Raw genomic sequence first — 23,128 nt, 5'->3', positions numbered from 1 at the left:
CACAGTATATTATAATTACTAGTTTGTTCCTGGAGGGTTAAGTAACCTGTCGGCATAGATGTATTTGTAGGTTATACTCATGTCTCAATTGAGTCTCATGTGAGGAGTAAGTCAGATAATTTTCATCAGTGTCATTCACCTGAACTGTGTTCATAACCTTTTAGTATACTTCTTAGTGACCACGTTTCCAAATGTCAGCTAATAATTGAACCAAGATTGGGATTTAACACTAATTAACTTTGGTTTGCTAAACGGAGTAGTACGTGTAACTGATTCATTATCACATCACCAACTAACATTTGTAAAGAAGGACTTGAGGGCTGACTTCAAGTATTATTAACCCTTGACCTGGGTTCAAAGTTAACCATGCACCATTGGTGTGCATAGTACTCCAAAATGGCTAAATAATTTATTGCATAAGTTCTCTGTTACTGTAATTGAGATTTACTTGTGTAAAGTACTTTTGACAGCCCTACAAATTGAAACTGGCTTCAGTGTACACTACAAATGCATCGTAACATTTAATTGAAATATAATATAAGAGCAGAAGCAACATTCTGTCACAACTCAAACTATATATTTCCTTTTTATTGTCCAGGGATTTAGGAAACAGAGTAGGACTTCCTGCCCTCTGATGTTTTGACGTACTTGATAGAGTTGTAAAACCTGCAACACAATAAACAAGAGAAGTATAAACAGTTTCGTATTTCCCTTTTGAATTTAACAAGCTAGTTATATTTTACCATTTGTTCACTTTTGTATTCTCTGTTGGTGAAAAGATTACAGGAACAATAATGCTGCAGATCGAACAATGACCTGTCATCTTGATGAAGATCAGAACATTTCTTCAGGCATGCTAAGTGTGACAAAAGAAATGCACAATGAAGGTTTTACAAAAACAGCAAATCTTCGTCGACTAAAACTTTTTTTGTGGATGTTACCACATCGTGTAATTTCCATCCAAAAGTAGGACTAGGCAAGGTTGTTTGGTAGGTTGTTGGCATGTTGATGTGCTATACCGTTACAGCACATCAATATAGATGAGGGGCAAACACAGTAGACAGCGTGATGGCTCTCAAACTCAAGTGAAGATTTATTCAACAGAACAAGAAACCGAAAGCATGAGTATAGAGAAAGGCAGTGCCCATGCAGTGTATGGTGAACCACATTCATCTCTGAGAAGGTAAGATCGAAAAGCAATAAAGAGAAATGACAGTTGCGTCCTAGATAGGGGAACTCTGCAAATTTAGGACCAATATGATGTGGTAACCTTGCATGGCTCACTGCAGCTCTGACACACATTGAACAATTCCAGTAGTGGGGCTTCAAAGACAACGAACGTCTGCTGTTTCACTGGGCATTCAAGTGTAGAGGATGCATCTCTAGAAAATTAATTAGCGTTCCTTAGTCATAAAGTCATAACTACATCTCAACAGGAAGTATTCTTATACCCTTCAAACAAGCTAGTAGTTCTGATCGGTTTCTTCTCCCCTTGTTGACGTCATAATGTTCTGCACCTGTCCAAAGACTCCAAGAAATGTCACAAAGTCTGCAACACGTAACAAATCTAGTGCTTCCATCTGTGGACTTTGCATACCTGCTTTCAGCTATTTCTGTCATGTCAACTTGAGTGCCTGGATCACACACACACGAAACAGTTTTGCGCCATTTCAACACTGGAAGGCCCCTAAAATTAATGTTTTTTTTATGTTGACAATGTTGAGTACGGGACAAGTAGGATAACATAAGTTAAATGGAATACGTCGTCGCTATATTATAATTTATACATGTGTGACGCCTGTACATACCTGAGACGTTGTGTTGAGCTCGTCACCTCGGTGAAGCAAAATCAGTGGTTACTGAACTGCAGTTTCCTTCGGACGTCTTCGCAATTCGCCTTCTACGGCATCTTCTTAGTCATCGGCAGCAAAATTAGCTCAGCAGACACGACACGACTGCTGCATCTAATAACCGAGTGTTTCGAACCACATTCGTTTTCGCGCACTCTCCTGTTGAATCTTGTGGTAGAAAACGCCCGCCGCCGATGGTGAACGAACATGATTTTTGCATCCCCGAACACCAAAACTACAAAAAGGCATATGTAGGTCTCTCGAATAATTGACACAACAACCACGAACATGTCGTTCACTTCTCTACGCGCGACCAACACGACCACCCACGACGTAAACAATAAACGCGATAACACAGACGGCCTTGCAGATGGCGCGGCGGATCGTAGCTCGTAGCGGCGAAGTAGCTGAATGCTTTATTAACGTAAAAGCTATGGAAGTGAGCGTCATTTTTAAAATGGCGTTTAGCTGTAAGATAATGTGCGTCAGCTTTGTTCTCTACAAAATTAACTCTCACGTAGGGTTGACCAATCCCTGGGAGCCCTGGACCTGAAACCCAAGTTGCTCTTTTTCACCGTTCTCTGGCTGCACCGTCCATGTTCCGGCAATCTTCAAAATATTTATACGTAAAAAATATGCGGAATTGAGAAGTAATGCTTTCTGTATCTTATCAAACAACGATGTTGTGCACGACAGTGGGCAAAAATATAGGGGTTATTTTTCACTTTTCGGTCCCTTTAAATCATTGCCATCGCCACGCTGTGCTGTCCGTATCATATATGTCGGCCCAGGACGCACATTCTCCCAGGGCGTCAGTCGTGACGTTGCCCACCTCTGTGAAGCCGACAACGGCGAGCGCTTTCACCAGCACCTCTACCACAACAACAACGTGGAGTAGCGTGACCAACATCTCCGCGTTGATTTTACCTACACATATCCCTCCCCCTTTACTGCGGCTCACCATATAAGCCCATCATTATACCAATGGTGATGTATAGACAACTTGCCGTGGTCAGCCTCACATCAGCTTCAGCTATTAGCCTCAGCATCGTCACGACTATAGCTGGAAATGAGGTGATGATGAAAAGATGAGGGCGTGAAGTATAGGGTCTGTGGCAGCGGTTTAACCGGACTCTCCTACACCACCCTAACAGCCCCCCCCCCCTCAATGTTGGGCGACATTCCCCTAACATTTTCTCCCTGTGGACCTCTTACAGGAGTGCCAGTGTTATTTCAGCTTTAGAATGATGAAACCAATGATGCATCAAGCTGTTACTAAGTAACTGTAATAACGACCCCCTCCCCTGTGTTTGCAATTCTGGATAAACCATTGGTCTGTTGTAATGACACAGGTCCTACTAAGTTGCCATCACTATATCAATTACCAAAGGCGCACATTTTCACGAAATTATGTCGAACAATGAGATAGAGCATCGCCTGCTGCGATAATACACATCAAATATTATCATCAAAGTAAAGTTTTCGTTCAATTCATCTCGGCTCATAATATCGAGACTGCTCACAGTCGGAGCTATCAGCACCGCCCGACCGATGCTTCCGTACCGCTAAAATACCGAGGGTGTGGTCCCATATCGACGACATGCGCCCGTCACGCTTTAATAATTAAATCTTTCCACGATACTAGGGCAGGTAGAAAATTTTGAAGGCTAACGAGTCACAATGGGGAGCGGGCGCTACATTCGCGGACTTTGTGCTTAGGTTGTCCGAAACTGGAAAGGTTAAGAGAGTTCATAGTCACGACCGTTTACTTTGCGTCCTTTTTATACCTCCACTTTTTTTTTCAACACATTTATTTACTTATCACAGTCTCAGTTGTCATGTGCAAACAACAACAACAACAACAACTAAATCATGACTATGGCCTGGGGTGATTCATGTGCAAGCTGATTCCTCTCCGGTGGAATTTCTATATCCAGTTTTTTTTCTTCACTTCCCTTCGTCAATCGTAGAATTCGTGTCTCATTCAACGCCGGACTTCGGAAGCACATCCATGACTCAAAGAAATCCTGTAGACTCAACAATCTGTGTACGCTACTAAAGAAGTATGATGACCGACCATATTACAACTACATCGACATTAAACATCATAAATGAGATGCAGAGAGAACAATTGAAACTGTGTGTAAAATGAATGGTCCATACGATATATCTTTCCTCCTCCCACTTTTCTGTATTATTGCTGCGACTGAATAAAAATACGTGTACATGAGTGAAAAAATACGAAAGCCCGTCCTGGTCAGTAGAGGCGGCTGTTACATAAAACGCCTCCACTTACAAAACATATGTAAAATTTTCACTAGTTGGTGTTACGATTAATTACCCCTTTAATTGCAGAAACATCCTTTCGCCACATTATGTGGCCGACAACGCAGTAATCGAAAACAATATTGCGATCATGTTAACTTTTCTCATTGTACAATGGCGGTCATTAGGATGTCACATTTGCAAAAGTTCCCGTAGGACATCAAAATGAGCACGGTCGAGGTCGGCCTTGCACACAACTGTGTCAACCCGACGTGAATAGACCTCTACCCGAGAAACGTCATCATGACGTTGGTAGACAGACCGAAGCAAATCGGAAGGGGAGGGGAGGGCTGGGCTTCTCGAATGGGCACTTTTTCGCTGTCTCCTATTGAAAGAAAAGTAGGACCGAAAGTCGTGTTCCTTTCAGGGACCATCGTAATACCCTCAAGACTGTGGCTTTCGGGCGCGACCTCGTTCGCCGCTAGCTGTGAGCGCAGTCCAACTTTACCAAATTGGAGGCGCTGTCGAATACTATGACGTCATTTGTTTACAAACAGGGAGAGATCTCTTGACCAAAGAAACGTCAGCGTGACATAGTCACGGCGCCGGTAGGCATACCTAACCCGATACAACCTCCGTGAGCAGCACCACGTAACCGGTTCTACCTCTGGGTCGCTTCTGCATACTAATGGTACACACACGCCAGGAAGACCTCTCCTGTTGAATGTCATCTCTCCCCTCCCTCCTTCCCAGTTCCCGTTTCTGAACACGCTCATCTGTGTAGGTGCACACATTTCTGAACATGGATTCACATGTCAAAAAGATGGATATCAGAAAGTACTGCAATTTTTCTTTTCATTTTTTTATGTGTACTTTTCTTGCAATCGTCAAGCATGGTACAAAATCTCTTTTCAACTCCGGCAAGTTTAACTTCTGAGCTATGGGCATTTTTTGGGGAGTCCTGCCGGAAAATTGCTCGTCCTGGCGTTGCCTACTGCACTGCTGCTGGCTTGCGACTAGACGCTAGAGTTCAATGATTGTACTTCATTACGGCCGAAGACTCACTACGGAAGATGCCTCAATACAGCCGAAGGTAGTCTCATCGCGGCCGAAGTTGTCTCATCACGCCAAAAGTCAAAATGGGTATTGTAACGTGCATTCATATGCAATGTTGCAGCCAGGTATGGATACACCTGCAGTAGGGTATAAGTCGTGCAGTGAGCCCTTATTATATATATATATATATATATATATATAAGCAGGAAAAATCAGAAGACGACAAAGAGCTTACAGGAAAACACAAAGGGGAGTTTATTAACACATATAGGGATAGGGGTCGACGTTTCGGCAGTCAGCGCTGCCTTCGACGGGACTGGGGTTTGGTGACAAGAACAAGCTTTATATATGGAAGAGGGTTATGTACAAGGGAAAGAGAGCAGCGCATGCGCTTTTGTCATGACTAACATAGGTTGGTGACTAACTGAAAGGGGAATGACCGGGTCTGTGCAGCAGGACCTTGAGGAAATACCCGTGAGCCTGAAAAAGAGACAAAAGAGTGTATGTATTGTGCTGGATTAGGAATGCAGGTTGCGAATAGTAGGTTGCGATTCCTGGATCTTCGTTTATCTGACACTGGAATTTATGAATGAGATAAATTCATAAATTCCACTGTCCACTAAATTCCACTCATTCATAAATTCCAGTGTCTAATCCAATGCTGCTGATCCATGATGCTAATCCAATGGTGGCAGCCACCACCTGCAGGGGTCTCGCAATGGGCACATTTTACGTTTTTCGAAACTTTCGGTTTTCGTTCTTTTACCAATGAAAAGGATGTGCCTTTCACACTGCCTGAGGGAGTGGCCGCAACCTGAAACAAAAGCTAAGATGTTACCAGTGGATAAAGATCTCTACGAAGTGCTTCGTTTCTTCTCACTGCTTTGTCGGTATGTTCGTCGAACTGGGGCTTCTCGTCAAGGGCGAACAGGCAACTCATGTACTCTCCCACGGTTTGAATGAGCCTGACGGAACTGAGAGACCATTGGGTAAACGTAAAGTGATGCTCCGGGGACACTACAACAAGCTCACGCAGTGTGGTCATTGATTTCTCCGTCAACGAGACACATATAGCAAAGAAGAGGTTGAAGGTCGCGTGCTCGTGGGTGGGGCGCGCAAGGCCGCAGCCTCGTGCACCCTGCCTGACAAAAAAAATCGCTCCGCGTCTCTCAGGCAAAAATAAAAGGTTGTCTCACTTGACGTCTAAAGTACAGACATGACGCCACCTTTTGAAAAATAATCAAAGAAATCGAAGATGGCATTTTTGAGAAAATTGAGATGCAACATTGGCAATTTTCGCCTACCATGTGTGATTCTCAAGTTAATAACACAGAAACAACTGGGATGAAAAAAATGAATTCTATACAGCACGACAGCTCTTTCAACGTCCTATCGAATGGCACTAAGCTCGATGTTTTCAGACGTTCCGTCATGACGAAAATTGGTAGCAAAGTTTGGCCTTTTTGAACGTTTACGCCAAGTTTGGCATTTTTTAACAGAAAATCTGTGGCTCTCAGAGTTCTGTGGTTGGCTGTGGACAGTGTCTATGGTGCAGCCTATAATCCCAAAAATCCTCCAGTTCCTAGACATAAAGTCAGCGGTGCTAGATCCCGTCAAAGTCGGTCCAGAAGAAAGCGCGCCCAAGCAGCCTCCGACTTTCCCCCTCTCCTACGCGGAAACTACTCCACGCACGAGCGTCGCACGTGGCGCGATTAGCGTCGTTTGAACTGTCCTCTAACATATATTTTTTCTGGTCGAATTAAAAAATACGACTTTCACACGTTGTTCGATTTAAAATGAAACTACCCCTTTGTGTTTTCCTGTAAGCTCTTTGTCGTCTTCTGATTTTTCCTGCTTATTTCATTCTCGTGGTCAACCGCCCTCCTAAGCTTCTAATCTATATATATATATATATATACATATATATTTGTCCTGACCCTTTTGTCCTGACGAAGACAGTGCCACTGTCGAAACGTCGACCCCTTGCCCATTTTACTTTTTAACGTCTCCCTATGTAATAAACTAGTGTTTGTAACTTCCCTAAAATCTGTTTCCGCGTCTTTTTTTGAACTTCTATACAAAAAATTAACTACAAAAATTAACTAGAGCTCTTTGGCTGCACGTGTACCAGTATGTGTACCAGTACCAGTTGACTGCATACCAGTACTGGACAGCTGTTTCGGCCTTATTGGGCCATCATCAGCGGTACGCAAGCTGGCAACGTTCGAGCGGATGGCGTCAGAAGGTCACGTAGCACGTCATTCTTCCCCTCAGGGTGAGTTAACGACGAAAATGCCGAATGTGTAAATGCCGAAAGTCCAACAATCATCCGGCGAGTACGTCGCCAGTTAGAATTTTTTATCACGTTAGGTGAAACACCCTCTATACTGGCTTTATCACACGGCGATGTAAGTAAGCAAAGTAAGCGAAAGCGAAAAGTAAGTATAGCAGCGCGGTACTCGGGGGGCTTCGGAAACTAAAGCGGAATACCGGAAGGAAATAGCGCTACACTCAGAAGTAGTGCAGCGTCGCTGCAAATTTGAAACGGTAACGTGTACGGCAACCAAATAAAAGCAAATAAACCAAATACAAATTTTCTTTTATCTTTTTTTGCTACTGTACCACCGTTGTTCAGCCATCTCGTTGTACAACTTGTTAGTGTTAGGAGCTGCGATAACCCCAAATTCTGGATGGTTCCTTGGATCTTCCCGAATCTCGTGATTTTTTTCGTAAGATCCTGGGATTTCGGGACTGGTGGGGAACACTGGAATCGTACTGTTGGCACAGTCACAGAAATGTGAAATAATTACGGTCTGTTTAATTTCTAGCACTGATCTGAATGATGTAAAATCAGTTGTCCTTACCTGCATCCCAAGCACTCTAATGTATTTGTATCTCAGACTCAGAGAACAAGGAGCAGTCAAAAACAGGGACAACGACACAAGAAGACACACAAACAGAGGCTCCACTATCAACAAGTTTTTACTGAACTACACAAGCACATTTATACCCAATGGTATAGAGGGGGGAAAAGGGGGGGGGGAAACGGAACACACGTGGGGGCCATAAAAACACGAGGAACAACCGGATCTAACTACTCAACTCCAGCTTTTAGTCTGCATTCCAAGAACCCAAACTCTTCCCTTGTTAGCGATATCGACGGCTCACTAACACATTTATCAGACCCATACTTCATTATCAAAAAGGCCTCGAAAATTTCTCTTTCATTCTTGGATTTGAATCGTCCTCAAATCTTTGTTCTCGGAAACTCTGGAACGCAACCGCAGACCTTTACGTGTTCATGCAAGGTACCCCCACCCGTTTTATTTACACAATTCTTATGTTCCATTAAACGTTCATTTAGGCACCGGCCAGATTGGCCGACATAAACCTTATCACACGAAAGTGGGATTTCATAAACAATAGACCTTTTACATTCCACAAGAGGACACCTATGCTTCTTCTCGCACTCTAGTGATACCTGTTCTTGATTCGTTAACCTAACGAGAGAAGATAGCCTAGAAAAAGACTTAAAAACTACAGGTACACCGAACCTTCCTGCCAATTTTTTTAAATGATGCGACGTTTTATGAATATATGGAATCACCCCCGGTCTACCTTCCAATCTTACATGGGAACTCTTTAGACCCTTAACCTCTGTAAGCAACCTACGGAGGATCATCAGCAGTACCTGCCGAGGAAAACCAGCTTCTTCAAGGCGGTTCAACTGTAGCACAACGCTTTCAGACATGGTATGCACACAAGATTTCTGGAGGGCCTTCCTAACACAGGTCAATCCTATCCCATTTTTTACTACTTTTGAATGGTTCGACCCAAAGGGTAACACAGGTTTCCTGGACCTTTGTTTGTACTGCCAACAAATATGTTCTGAACCTTCAGAAATACATAGGTCAAGAAACTGGAGTTTGCCACCCACAGGTTTCTCATGTGTAAATTCCAAACCCTGTCCAAAAGAGTAAAACACATTCAGAACTGCATTCTCTTCCAACTCACTATCAAAAAACAGAAGAAAATCATCTACAAATCTAAAAACCTTCTTTACACCTAAATTCTGCAAAGATTCATTAATGGTAACATCAAATTGCCCCAAGAAAATATCTGACAGAAGCGGAGCAATGCTGGAACCAATACACACCCCTGATTTCTGAGTATAAATCTGCTCGCCAAAAGAGACCCTTAACGACTTTAAATACAGCATGAGTAACTCTACAAAGTCATCAACACTAACGCCGCACTCATTTTGAAAGCCGACAACACCACTCTGTTCAATGCAAAGCTTTACACAGTGCTTCAAACCTTCAGTAGGAAGGGAGTAATATAAGTCCTTTACATCAACCGACATAAATTTGAAAGCCGACCCCTTCATTTTCCTTCAAAAATTTTACAACTTCCATGGAGTCACGTACTCTAAATGGATCCACAATCTGTAAACTACGTAGCCCCTTCTGAATGTAAGCACCTAGCTCCTTCTGCCAGGTCCCTCTTTCAGAGACTATAGGTCTGAACGGAACGAGAGGCTTATGAATCTTAGCAGTGAAAAACACCTCCAAAACATCCTTCTTTACATTAGCAATTCTTTTTGCTAGAAAAAACAACGTTAGGTCCTTGCATCTTTGTATAACGGTTTTTCTAGCCCCTTCTTCCTTAGATACTTTAAAGTTCGCTTCTAAAGACTGACCTGCTTTTTCCTGATACATCCCTGTAGTCAATAAGACAAAGCAACCATCCTTATCCGCTTCCAACAATCTCAGGTCGTCTTGCCTCAGCTTTTCCGAAATACTTCTTAAGTCCACTTTCATTCCAGTCCTCCTTTTGTCCTCAGTCTTCACTAGGCACGCAACACCCTCTTTTACGAACCTGTTCCTCTCAAGGTCTGGTACCGAGAGGCATAACTCCCTGATCATAGACACTTTCTTAACAGCTGGCACACTCCGCTGGGGACAAAACTTAGGCCCTAAGCCCAACTGTTCCACGATGTCATCTGAAACAGACGCTCCTTCCATACATCTAACACCTACATGCGTAGTCTCCCGCTTCCTTCCGCCTTTTGGAAGATATGGGACCACTTGACCCCGCATGATCTCAGTGACACATTTAGTCAACTTGCTTAACTGGGACAGTCTTTTCCGCTTACCATCCTCTGATTCGGTGCTGAGCTGAACCGAAGCCTTTTGCCAGTCCTTGAATAGGTTTATTTGGCACCACATGTCACTCCTTAAAATACATGTGATCCTGCTAACGTGGCTGGGGGTGGCCCCCGCGAGGCCCAGGGTAAAAGAAACTTCTGGAGGAGTGGAGTGTTTCCGAAGATGAAACGATAAAAGCCTCGCCCGACATGTAAGGTAGGCAATCCTCAGAACGAAGACGGCGAAGAGTTGGTCTCGTCCAGACGAAGATGATGATGGTAAATTAACGATGCCCAAGTAACTAGAAATAATATTGACTAGAGTAGCTCGATGGGCTTGTTGGTACATGACTCAGAGAACAAGGAGCAGTCAAAAACAGGGACAACGACACAAGAAGACACACAAACAGAGGCTCCACTATCAACAAGTTTTTACTGAACTACACAAGCACATTTATACCCAATGGTATAGAGGGGGAAAAAGGGGGGGAAACGGAACACACGTGGGGGCCATAAAAACACGAGGAACAACCGGATCTAACTACTCAACTCCAGCTTTTAGTCTGCATTGCAAGAACCCAAACTCTTCCCTTGTTAGCGATATCGACGGCTCACTAACACATTTATCAGACCCATACTCCATTATCAAAAAGGCCTCGAAAATTTCTCTTACATTCTTGGATTTGAATCGTCCTCTAATCTTTGTTCTCGGAAACTCTGGAACGCAACCGCAGACCCTTACGTGTTCATGCAAGGTACCCCCACCCGTTTTATTTACACAATTCTTATGTTCCATTAAACGTTCATTTAGGCACCGGCCAGATTGGCCGACATAAACCTTATCACACGAAAGTGGGATTTCATAAACAATAGACCTTTTACATTCCGCAAGAGGACACCTATGCTTCTTCTCGCACTCTAGTGATACTGACACTACTTTCTAGTGATACCTGTTCTTGATTCGTTAACCTAACGAGAGAAGATAGCCTAGAAAAGCCTAGAAAAGAAGAAAGCCTCTAGTATCACTAGAGTGCGAGAAGAAGCATAGGTGTCCTCTTGCGGAATGTAAAAGGTCTATTGTTTATGAAATCCCACTTTCGTGTGATAAGGTTTATGTCGGCCAATCTGGCCGGTGCCTAAATGAACGTTTAATGGAACATAAGAATTGTGTAAATAAAACGGGTGGGGGTACCTTGCATGAACACGTAAGGGTCTGCGGTTGCGTTCCAGAGTTTCCGAGAACAAAGATTAGAGGACGATTCAAATCCAAGAATGAAAGAGAAATTTTCGAGGCCTTTTTGATAATGAAGTATGGGTCTGATAAATGTGTTAGTGAGCCGTCGATATCGCTAACAAGGGAAGAGTTTGGGTTCTTGCAATGCAGACTAAAAGCTGGAGTTGAGTAGTTAGATCCGGTTGTTCCTCGTGTTTTTATGGCCCCCACGTGTGTTCCGTTTCCCCCCCTTTTTCCTCCTCTATACCATTGGGTATAAATGTGCTTGTGTAGTTCAGTAAAAACTTGTTGATAGTGGAGCCTCTGTTTGTGTGTCTTCTTGTGTCGTTGTCCCTGTTTTTGACTGCTCCTTGTTCTCTGAGTCATGTACCAACAAGCCCATCGAGCTACTCTAGTCAATATTATTTCTAGTTACTTGGGCATCGTTAATTTACCATCATCATCTTCGTCTGGACGAGACCAACTCTTCGCCGTCTTCGTTCTGAGGATTGCCTACCTTACATGTCGTGCGAGGCTTTTATCGTTTCATCTTCGGAAACACTCCACTCCTCCAGAAGTTTCTTTTACCCTGGGCCTCGCGGGGGCCACCCCCAGCCACGTTAGCAGGATCACATGGATTTTAAGGAGTGAGATGTGGTGCCAAATAAACCTATTCAAGGACTGGCAAAAGGCTTCGGTTCAGCTCAGCACCGAATCAGAGGATGGTAAGCGGAAAAGACTGTCCCAGTTAAGCAAGTTGACTAAATGTGTCACTGAGATCATGTGGGGTCAAGTGGTCCCATATCTTCCAAAAGGCGGAAGGAAGCGGGAGACTACGCATGTAGGTGTTAGATGTATGGAAGGAGCGTCTGTTTCAGATGACATCGTGGAACAGTTGGGCTTAGGGCCTAAGTTTTGTCCCCAGCGGAGTGTGCCGGCTGTTAAGAAAGTGTCTATGATCAGGGAGTTATGCCTCTCGGTACCAGACCTTGAGAGGAACAGGTTCGTAAAAGAGGGTGTTGCGTGCCTAGTGAAGACTGAGGACAAAAGGAGGACTGGAATGAAAGTGGACTTAAGAAGTATTTCGGAAAAGCTGAGGCAAGACGACCTGAGATTGTTGGAAGCGGATAAGGATGGTTGCTTTGTCTTATTGACTACAGGGATGTATCAGGAAAAAGCAGGTCAGTCTTTAGAAGCGAACTTTAAAGTATCTAAGGAAGAAGGGGCTAGAAAAACCGTTATACAAAGATGCAAGGACCTAACGTTGTTTTTTCTAGCAAAAAGAATTGCTAATGTAAAGAAGGATGTTTTGGAGGTGTTTTTCACTGCTAAGATTCATAAGCCTCTCGTTCCGTTCAGACCTATAGTCTCTGAAAGAGGGACCTGGCAGAAGGAGCTAGGTGCTTACATTCAGAAGGGGCTACGTAGTTTACAGATTGTGGATCCATTTAGAGTACGTGACTCCATGGAAGTTGTAAAATTTTTGAAGGAAAATGAAGGGGTCGGCTTTCAAATTTATGTCGGTTGATGTAAAGGACTTATATTACTCCCTTCCTACTGAAGGTTTGAAGCACTGTGTAAAGCTTTGCATTGAACAGAGTGGTGTTGTCGGCTTTCAAAATGAGTGCGGCGTTAGTGTTGATGACTTTGTAGAGTTACTCATGCTGTATTTAAAGTCGTTAAGGGTCTCTTTTGGCGAGCAGATTTATACTCAGAAATCAGGGGTGTGTATTGGTTCCAGCATTGCTCCGCTTCTGTCAGATATTTTCTTGGGGCAATTTGATGTTACCATTAATGAATCTTTGCAGAATTTAGGTGTAAAGAAGGTTTTTAGATTTGTAGATGATTTTCTTCTGTTTTTTGATAGTGAGTTGGAAGAGAATGCAGTTCTGAATGTGTTTTACTCTTTTGGACAGGGTTTGGAATTTACACATGAGAAACCTGTGGGTGGCAAACTCCAGTTTCTTGACCTATGTATTTCTGAAGGTTCAGAACATATTTGTTGGCAGTACAAACAAAGGTCCAGGAAACCTGTGTTACCCTTTGGGTCGAACCATTCAAAAGTAGTAAAAAATGGGATAGGATTGACCTGTGTTAGGAAGGCCCTCCAGAAATCTTGTGTGCATACCATGTCTGAAAGCGTTGTGCTACAGTTGAACCGCCTTGAAGAAGCTGGTTTTCCTCGGCAGGTACTGCTGATGATCCTCCGTAGGTTGCTTACAGAGGTTAAGGGTCTAAAGAGTTCCCATGTAAGATTGGAAGGTAGACCGGGGGTGATTCCATATATTCATAAAACGTCGCATCATTTAAAAAAATTGGCAGGAAGGTTCGGTGTACCTGTAGTTTTTAAGTCTTTTTCTAGGCTATCTTCTCTCGTTAGGTTAACGAATCAAGAACAGGTATCACTAGAGTGCGAGAAGAAGCATAGGTGTCCTCTTGTGGAATGTAAAAGGTCTATTGTTTATGAAATCCCACTTTCGTGTGATAAGGTTTATGTCGGCCAATCTGGCCGGTGCCTAAATGAACATTTAATGGAACATAAGAATTGTGTAAATAAAACGGGTGGGGGTACCTTGCATGAACACGTAAGGGTCTGCGGTTGCGTTCCAGAGTTTCCGAGAACAAAGATTAGAGGACGATTCAAATCCAAGAATGAAAGAGAAATTTTCGAGGCCTTTTTGATAATGAAGTATGGGTCTGATAAATGTGTTAGTGAGCCGTCGATATCGCTAACAAGGGAAGAGTTTGGGTTCTTGCAATGCAGACTAAAAGCTGGAGTTGAGTAGTTAGATCCGGTTGTTCCTCGTGTTTTTATGGCCCCCACGTGTGTTCCGTTTCCCCCCCCCTTTTTCCCCCTCTATACCATTGGGTATAAATGTGCTTGTGTAGTTCAGTAAAAACTTGTTGATAGTGGAGCCTGTGTTTGTGTGTCTTCTTGTGTCGTTGTCCCTGTTTTTGACTGATCCTTGTTCTCTGAGTCATGTACCAACAAGCCCATCAAGCTACTCTAGTCAGTATTTGTATCGCCGTGCTGGCTAGCGTGCCGGGTTTTTCATTGTTGAAGACTGTAATACACGAGCCGGAGCTCCCTGTGTTGATTTGCTCTTTCCAGGGGTACCGTCGGCGTCGCACCGAATGGTACTGGAAGGTACCCGGGTTGGAATCCCAGTGCCGGCTGTGATCTCTGGGGTTTTTCCTGGGTTGTCCTCAGACACTGTCGGAAATATGCCAGCACAGTTCCCTTAGAAGTCGGCTCAGGACGCACATTCCCCCAGAGCGTGGATGGGTAGAATTCCAGGGAACAGGTAGAGAAGTACGAAGGGAGAGCGTCAGCCGTGACGTTGCCCACCTCTGTGATGCCGACAACGGCGAACTCTTTCATCAGTACCTCCACCACCGCACCGATTATTAGTATTATTGGGTATAGCCGTGACGATGGCCAACAACGGCCAGCCGATTAAGACAATCCCCCCCCCCCCCTCCCACCCGAACCGAATGAGCACTAGGTAATATAGGTAAAGCTATATGTTGAACCTGCTGGTAACGATTAAAACCAAACCGCCATACGAGGCAAGGACGAACGTGAAAGAGGCACACAACACTCGACGGTGCCATCGTGTGTTGTGTGTCTCTGTTACGTTCGTCCTTGTCTCATGTGGAGCTTTTACTTATGAAACTACTTGGTAATTTGGTAATAGGTAATTGGAGTAGCTTTACGCGTAACTCATTGGGCGTAGAACCGAATGAGTTACATGTAAATCTACTCCAATTCCCTATTACCGAACCGTATGAGCATCCCCGTGCTGGCGTACAACAGAAAAAAAGAAGAAGAAAAAAAGTTCAACCGGGACGATCGACTGGACGCGAAGTACAGGAAGTGTGGCAACATAATGAATACTCTTGAGGTCACTGAATACCAGAGGTCACAGACACTTCCTTCAACAGAACATGAACCATTTGCTTGCCAAGTAAATCCTTTGTAACTTCGGAAGCCGGTTATTTCTTCAATGTTAAGGAGCCTGGAGCTTTGATACTTCCAGCTATGCAAATTCTGTTGCTTTCCAGGTTTTCATACTTGAGCGATTCAGTTTCGATAGTCGAAGCTTGTTTTCGTACTTGATTCTTATACGAAGTGAACTCACAGTCGGTGACAACTATAGCACAGCCTCTTATTTGAGGAGAATATAAAGGTTCGCCAAGATAAGCTTCGGCGTTTGTAATGGAGATAAAACAAAATAGAAACAGTTTGGAGAAGCTAAAGTAGATGATAGAGGACGTGTTATGCCCCAGAATTCTATGTCGATACTGCCACATAGTCCGTTTCTCCGTGAATAAATCGTGAACAACAACAAAAAAAAAAAAAAAGAACTACCATTCCCAATCGGTTATACATACTGCATGTTTCAGCTCCTTCCCTCAGACGACGACACGGTTGAACGCGTTACGGCTTCGCGCCGTCGACACTCTGCATTCAGTTGCAGTTTCGATGTCGTCTGCAACGCCGCGTTCGACCGTTTCGCCACCTAATGGAAGGAGATGAAACGCAGGTATAGCCGATTGGAAATATTACGCAGCAGCGTCTTTTTTTTTTTTTTTTTTTTTTTTGTCACGATTTATCCGCAGAAAAACGGACTAAGTGGCAGTACCGATATCGAATTTTGGGGTATAACACGTCCTCTATCATCATCTACTTTAGCTTCTCCAAACTGTTTTTATTTGCTTTATTTCCGTTACAAACCCCGAAGTTTATATTGGAGAACCCTGTACTAGGAAAGGCCTGGTCAGGTTCTCAGTAAGAAATGTCGACATAACGACATCTAGAATTCTAAATAGTAGATAGGTAGACATAACGAAAGCCATTGAAAAGCGTTTTGATTGAGATGTGAAGGCACAGTGTTGTGGAGACATACAGAGGACACATACAGCAAAGGTCAGATATTATAAGAGGTCCAGTATATCGTACACAAAGATAGCGTTGGTGATTCAGCTAACTGCGCGAAGCTCTCTTTCTGTCATGGGCGTGCGCAAAACCATCAACGCTATCCCTTACGTACGCAAAGGCGATGACGTACGATGTACTAGAGCTCTCTAATATTCAAGGGTTCTGCATGCGCGCTGTCTGTTTCATCTCAATCATGGAATTCGATCGGCTTCGTCGGCAAAAGCGCCTAACTAGTGGGACTGAGGAAAATGACCCGGTATTCCCAACACTAAACGTGTCTAAGTTGTACGTTGTGTCCCCTCAATTAGCTAACCTCGAGCCAAGATATCCGAGGTCTTCCTAAACATTGTGGGCATGTGCGTCATATTCTGCAACGCAATAATCTTTTGAGACTCGTTCTGTGATAACAGATTTGTGTTCTTTGCACTTTCCCAACCTCGAGTTTTTCCCTTTTACCACATAGAGTGACCCGATAACCACGTCATTCTCGCGTATGCTGCCCACTGGTATGCAAAACAAACACACGTGGTCATACACGCCAGAACGCGCGAATAGTTCCAAGGGCGGCCGACACCCACCACTATGACGCTTCACTCGCCACAATGTTTACGTAACACGGGGAAGTGTAATGAGTTGCCCTGCATTTACCTCTATTCCTCTACTTCACTGGATGGTTGAATTTACTTTCATTGTGTCTGCCTACGTTAGATATATGTTATATAATTAGGTTTCCCGGTTTTCGGTGCTTAATTTTTCGGAGATTCGGTTGGAGAAATCGGTGGCTATTTCACTCAGCAGGAATCGGTGTCTTTTGGTGGTCATATTTTGAAACGTGAAGACACCCGTCGGAAACCGGCGAGGAACGTGACGGGAGTTTTCCACGCGCAAGTGAACCAGCACTTCACGTCCTTGTGTTATTTTCCTTTTACATTACAATGCGAACTGTTAAAATCAGGGGTTGATAAGTCTGTGAGGTACATGTTAGCGATGCAGGTGACATCGCACACCGCTCTTTTCAGTGTAAGGTAGGTAAGACGTAATGTAAGCTCGCTTGTGGAAGGCAAATCTTTCACTCGGTCCGTGTCCTAGTTTTCAGTGTTGTGGAACAAGCAAATAGTTCGCCATGGTACACTCCATGGTCTCTAGGCTGTTGCTTGGGCACTTCCTGACCGAACGGACCTATTCTCATTGTGCAGATCTATTTTGTAACTGGCCTGGGTCCTGACAATCGGCAACATTAAGACTCCGAGAAATATATAAATAAAGACGAAACATCCGTTCTTTCAAGAACGACCTCATGTCCACTGTCCGCTGCAAAACCAGCTCAGAGCCAAGGGACAGGAAATCAAATCAAAGCATTTGAAGTCGACATTTCGACGACAGTCGGTGAATAATTATTTCCACCGAACTTGTAAAAAATTTACTGGCATACGGCGTACGTTTATCGCTGCTTTTCGGTAAATACCGAAGACCGGGAACCTTAGACTATATTCGACAAACTTGTAACATATTGATTGGAAGGCAGGCTGCTATCCCTTTTACGAGGTATTTACGAACTGTCGGGACGTACGCATCGCTACCTTTTGCCAGGCAGAACTTGACACACACAAGCGGACCAACACGACATTTACAGCCCCATGTCGTAGATGAGTAAGTCAATCATGAAATAGGCAAAGCTCAGTGCCCGTTAGGTTGGATATCTCCCTTGAGAGAATAACTTAATCACATTCGACAATCCTTATCAGGTAAAAACACTTAATCTCGACAGGAGCAGCTTACTAAAAAGAAAAGAGATAAACCCGAGTTTTGGTTGTTTGTGTGTGTTTGCGGGGACAGAGTTTATTATGGTTCCCATATTTCACAGTATTCCTGTACCGCACGATACAACATACTGGTCACGTGCTATGAACAGTAAAATTACACTAAATAATCTTAATTATGAATTCAACTAGCGTACAGTACAATTTCGGTTACAACTAAAAACCGTTGTTCGTACACCGTGTCCTACAACCATTCTCCCTATTACTCATGATCACATACTAATGCCCTCAACGCTTTAATGCATGACTTCTTAAACTGTGGGTCGCGAACCCGGGGAGCTTGACATATGCAGCGGGTGCTCGTGAAGCGGCTCGAGAACTCGAAAGAAAAACGGGGGGGGGGGGACAACAAATGATGATGCTTGCCCATGTTCTGCACAGTATTCTGCGTCCCAAAAGCTCGTGGTGGCGGACCAGAGGACTAACAAAAAGCTTCATTTCATGCGAATTTCAAGTCATTCCTGGTGGCATGCGTATTTTTTTTATTATTGTTATTATTATAGTGGGTTGAAACCCAGCTGATTGACTCTCACTATATTAACTGTCAAATCAAATGTTGAGCGGCAATTCGTTGTATCGCTGTTCGCGCACTGAATTCTCTTAGGTTGTGGCATCGCGAAAAAGCTCGGGTGGGGGCGGTGGAATATCTTATAATTTTCATTGGTCGCAGAGTTTCGTAAACACTCAAAAGTATGTGATACGCGCTAAAAATACAGGAAGGGAGTTGCCTCAGGACAGAAGCCGCCAATATTTCGAACAGAGGTTGTTCTTCTTCTGGGCACCGTCCTCATCATTGGCATGGTATTTAAAGGGTTAGGTGTGACGTGTTTAAAGGTTCATGCGAATTGTGGGTCAACAGCCCGGAGGGAAGAAAGGTTCCGTACGGGCTTTTACGGCCGCAGTGAATGGCTGCTTTGTTAGAGTGTGGAGGGGATTATGTGAACGTAGTGATCTAGGCTACAGACCGGTTACAGAAAAATGGAAGGTTCACGAACACGTGGACGAAACGGGACAACAGGCAAGAATTGGCAAGCATAGCGAAAGATAAGGAGGTTAGTGGTTACGTGGGGAAAATTCCAGAACCATTAAATATTTTTTTATTTTTTTTAATATTTGTAATGCAAAGTTGTGGCATGCAATAAAGAAAGTAGAAAGCAGTGGCCATGCAGAACATAACAGATGATAATGGAGGTAGAAGGGAAAAGCATATTTTATTTGTGAAGTGTTTCTAGGGTGCCTTGTGATTTGTTGATACCGGACGGGTGAAGAGCGTTGAACTTGTATATGAGATAAGACTCCCTATCACGTCTGTCACGTGTGGATCTAAACCCGGTTTCTAGAATATATAGTTTAATGTTGTCAAAATTGTGACCAGGAACGTTAAAGTGTTCGGTGACTGCTTTGGGGAGTTTGTTGGACGTGTCGGTTCTGTGTCCGGTAAGGCGGTTGTTCATTTGTTGGCCGGTTTCACCAATGTATTGCATAGAGCAGTCGCCGCATTCAATGCAGTATATGACATTGGAGCTTGTGCATGCGAATGCGTGGTTAACGGGGTGGGTGTAATTGCTCGCAGTGCTTTTGATGGAGTTAGCGTGTTGAACGTGCTTGCATGTTTTGCAGCGCGGGAGGTTGCAGGGTCGTGTTCCCGTGTACGGGGTGCTTGTTTTGCTGATTTTGGCATTGACCAAGGAGTCTGCCAGGTTCTGATAGGACAGTAGGATAGATTCTGAAATACTAGAAGATAACCGCATTATTTTATTTTCAATATGTTCGGCATGTCTTAACATAGGCGAGTAGTTGAAATCGAAAAAAGGGGATATGTTTAATGCTGGAAAAAAAGAGAAGAAAAAAAACAGAAGGCAAAGGTTAGCTATAATGTAGACTTGCTATTCCCAAAAGCAAACAAACAATCAAAAGGAAGGGGACAAAACGAACAAATGCAGGGGGATCGCTACACATGTCTGCCGGAATAGCAAGGGACGAAGGAAAACGAAACAAGTGCTTGCTGCTTGTTCGTTGTTGTCTTCCCTCAACCTCAAGGATTGTCATCGCAAAGAAAAAAAATGTTTCGTGCGACGTCTCCTTGCTCCTCGCTGCGTAATGCGTTATCGATTTTACGGGGCGTAGCGGTAGGAAAGAGTTCGCCAGTGCTCGAATTTGTAGCGGAAATACTTGATCCGCTACTAATTTAAAATGTACGGGGTCGTTGTTCTACTAGTGAAAACAGCAGCGAATACGGTGGGAGCGCTACTGGCAGCGCCGCTATGTATAACTACCTGCAAGCGAGTGAAAATAATTGCGAGGATTTACTGTGAACGCAGTGTGTGCGCGTTTAAATTGTGTGTGCGCGAATTCTATTCTGGGTTTCTATTTTCGCTTTGCTGGAACCAGTTGCGTCACTAGAGCACGTGTCACACGCTGAGTGAGCTTTTTGCGTCTTGCAACGTGCCACCAGTCTAGGCAGGCAGACAGTTCGAAGTCTTAACGTTAGTCCCCCCCCCCCGTTACAGACACAGGTAATCCTGCTGCATCTTTAAAGGAGCAATGAAGTGACATTTAACGCCGTTCGAAATCCTGCATCGTCTGTCAAGCTGTCGACGTCACGTGTAAACTATTTTCACTCTGCCATACGTTATAGCCGTGCAATCGAATTTACAAAAAAAAAAAAGAAAAAAACAGTCGGTGAAAGCAGCCGCGGACGGCCGACGCGATCCTCGCGTGACGTATTGGAGGCTCCGTGCCTTGTGTCTTTGTTTTTTTCTTCGCAGCACACGCGCCGCTTATACATGCCTTAGCCGTGCCGCTGTTCGTCACTGGTCACGACGTCCTCTCATTCTGCGACGCGCTCTTTTCACGAGGAGAAGGATTTTTCAAAGGTGTGCGGAACGGGGCCCTCGCGCTGTAGGTCACTTGCGCTCATCCTTCATTCGCAGGAACTCATATTATTCGTTGGGGAACATTCTGCACCGAAGAAAAATATAAGGGGGGGGGGGGGGAGGTCACCTCAGTGCTTCTTTAACGAGCCTTCACCATAACACCATCTGCCTGGCCATACACAGTTTCTAACGCATTGCATTGTGTTCTCCTTTGCACCACCACAGTTGCCTCCAACCACTGGAGGGAAAGGGTAGCATCGAGCGCGGGGAGAATGGTACGTCGCCCAAACGCCTTCTGGTTGTTCGCCGTCTTCCTTGGCCAAGCCGTAGCGCAGGTAAGATTAAAATAATGAAGTTCTAACTATCACAGTGGGAGTAAATTACGAAATTTAGGTACACCATGTGTATACCATATACGCATATATGCCAGTGTTGTGGATCTGAAATTGTTGATTTGATTTAAATCCGGAATTAAATTCCCATCACGAACATGGGATTTGTCCCACCTGCTGGGCCATGCTAACTAATAAGTTAGTTGTTCAAATAAAAAACAAAACAAAAATAGAAATAAACGGAGCAGGCTGGGCCTTTGTTTTTCGTTTTACTCGGTGTATAACATCTTTCAGTGGGAATGTTTAAATCCTACCTTCAATCGTAAACGAAGCAATTGTTCACTCGCATTCGAAGATCCCCCTCCCTTTTTGGACGAAACAAGCGTTTGGACGGTACGGGTATTTGGACGGGTTGGCCAAGTTTTTCCTCCTTTGGTTCAGGTCGTCCAATGCCCACTACGTCCAATTTGTTTCGGACGTACTGAGTACTTGGACGAAATAAACATTCGGACGAATCGGGGTGCTATTGGAGTTTCAAACAGGCCTTATTTAAAGCTAGCCAAACTTGTAGCATTGTGCAACATCCTTGCTTTTGGTGGGAAGCTGAGTAACCCTAGCTGTTGTATATAACAGCAGTTTACTGACTGCACCCAAGCCGTGCCCGAGGAACGTACAATGGGATTATCTCAACACCGTACAGCAGTGGCTTATCCAGAACCGCAAGTACGAGGGATGTTGCATGAAGTTGAGGGCATTATGACAGTTACCTTTTAACAGCCATTATTGCCGATGCCGACATGCGTCTAACTGCAGCCCCACTCCTCCCCATAATAACAAATGGGTGTCGCCAAGGATTTGGCGGTGTTGGGGGTCTGGATCAATCACTGCCGCACAGAGCTCCTTTTATCAAACTCAGCGTAACACCCGACCGCTAAAGAGTGCATTGTACCTTTGCGCAATGCACGCGCACGTCCTTGCACAGGGAGTGTGACAGGGAGAAGGAAATTGCGACAGAGCTAGAGTTTGCTTCTGACCTGGCCGTCCTGGTGCATCGCTCGTTTCTTGCGAAGGTTGCAGGATTGAGTCTTCGAAGTCTTGGAAGTCGAATTATATGCCAGTCTCTAGAAGTCAGCTGTACGAAGTTCGAAGGCACATATAAGCACTGCGGGAAACTTCGCTCCTTTGTGCGATTCGACATTTGTATCACAGAGGCCCAACTTCTGCAACCATTGCACAGATCCTCTTCCGGATTTCCAAAGGATATGACAAATCCGAATATAAATAGGGATTTGATTCAGTATGCAAAAAAAAATAAAATTAAATTAAACAGGACTGAAATGATTTTATTTACTCAGCTAAACTTAAATCGAGGCATAATTTGGATTTGATTTGGTGCCCTCATGGTGAGGTTTTGATTTAAATCCGATTTGCTTGGCCAAGAGAGAAAGAGAAAGAGAGATACATGATGACGATGATATGGGGATGACTTCCGCTTGTTTGGCCAAATCCCCAACACTGATATGTGCCTTATATATGGAGGCACTGCTGCGTTTCCTCCTACACTCTTAAAAATGAACTTCACCGCATAGCACGCTCCTAGCCAACCATAATCTCGAGTGATATCGTTA

General features: G+C 44.1%; 1 protein-coding gene across 1 annotated transcript in view; it reads left to right on the top strand.

Moving 5' to 3' along the window:
* LOC135367143 (U-scoloptoxin(11)-Ssd3a-like) overlaps positions 1 to 23,128 on the top strand; it is a 237,949-nt gene that overhangs the window by 138,276 nt on the left and 76,545 nt on the right. Inside the window, exon 2 of the mRNA XM_064600265.1 lies at positions 21,394 to 21,503. Coding sequence (XP_064456335.1) covers positions 21,441 to 21,503 — 63 coding nt within the window. The 5' untranslated portion in view covers positions 21,394 to 21,440. The remainder of the gene's footprint in view (positions 1 to 21,393; positions 21,504 to 23,128) is intronic.

The sequence above is a fragment of the Ornithodoros turicata genome, chromosome 1, assembly GCF_037126465.1.
Source record: "Ornithodoros turicata isolate Travis chromosome 1, ASM3712646v1, whole genome shotgun sequence".
In the NCBI taxonomy this organism is placed as follows: domain Eukaryota; kingdom Metazoa; phylum Arthropoda; class Arachnida; order Ixodida; family Argasidae; genus Ornithodoros; species Ornithodoros turicata.
This window is presented reverse-complemented; position numbering and strand designations above follow the sequence as displayed.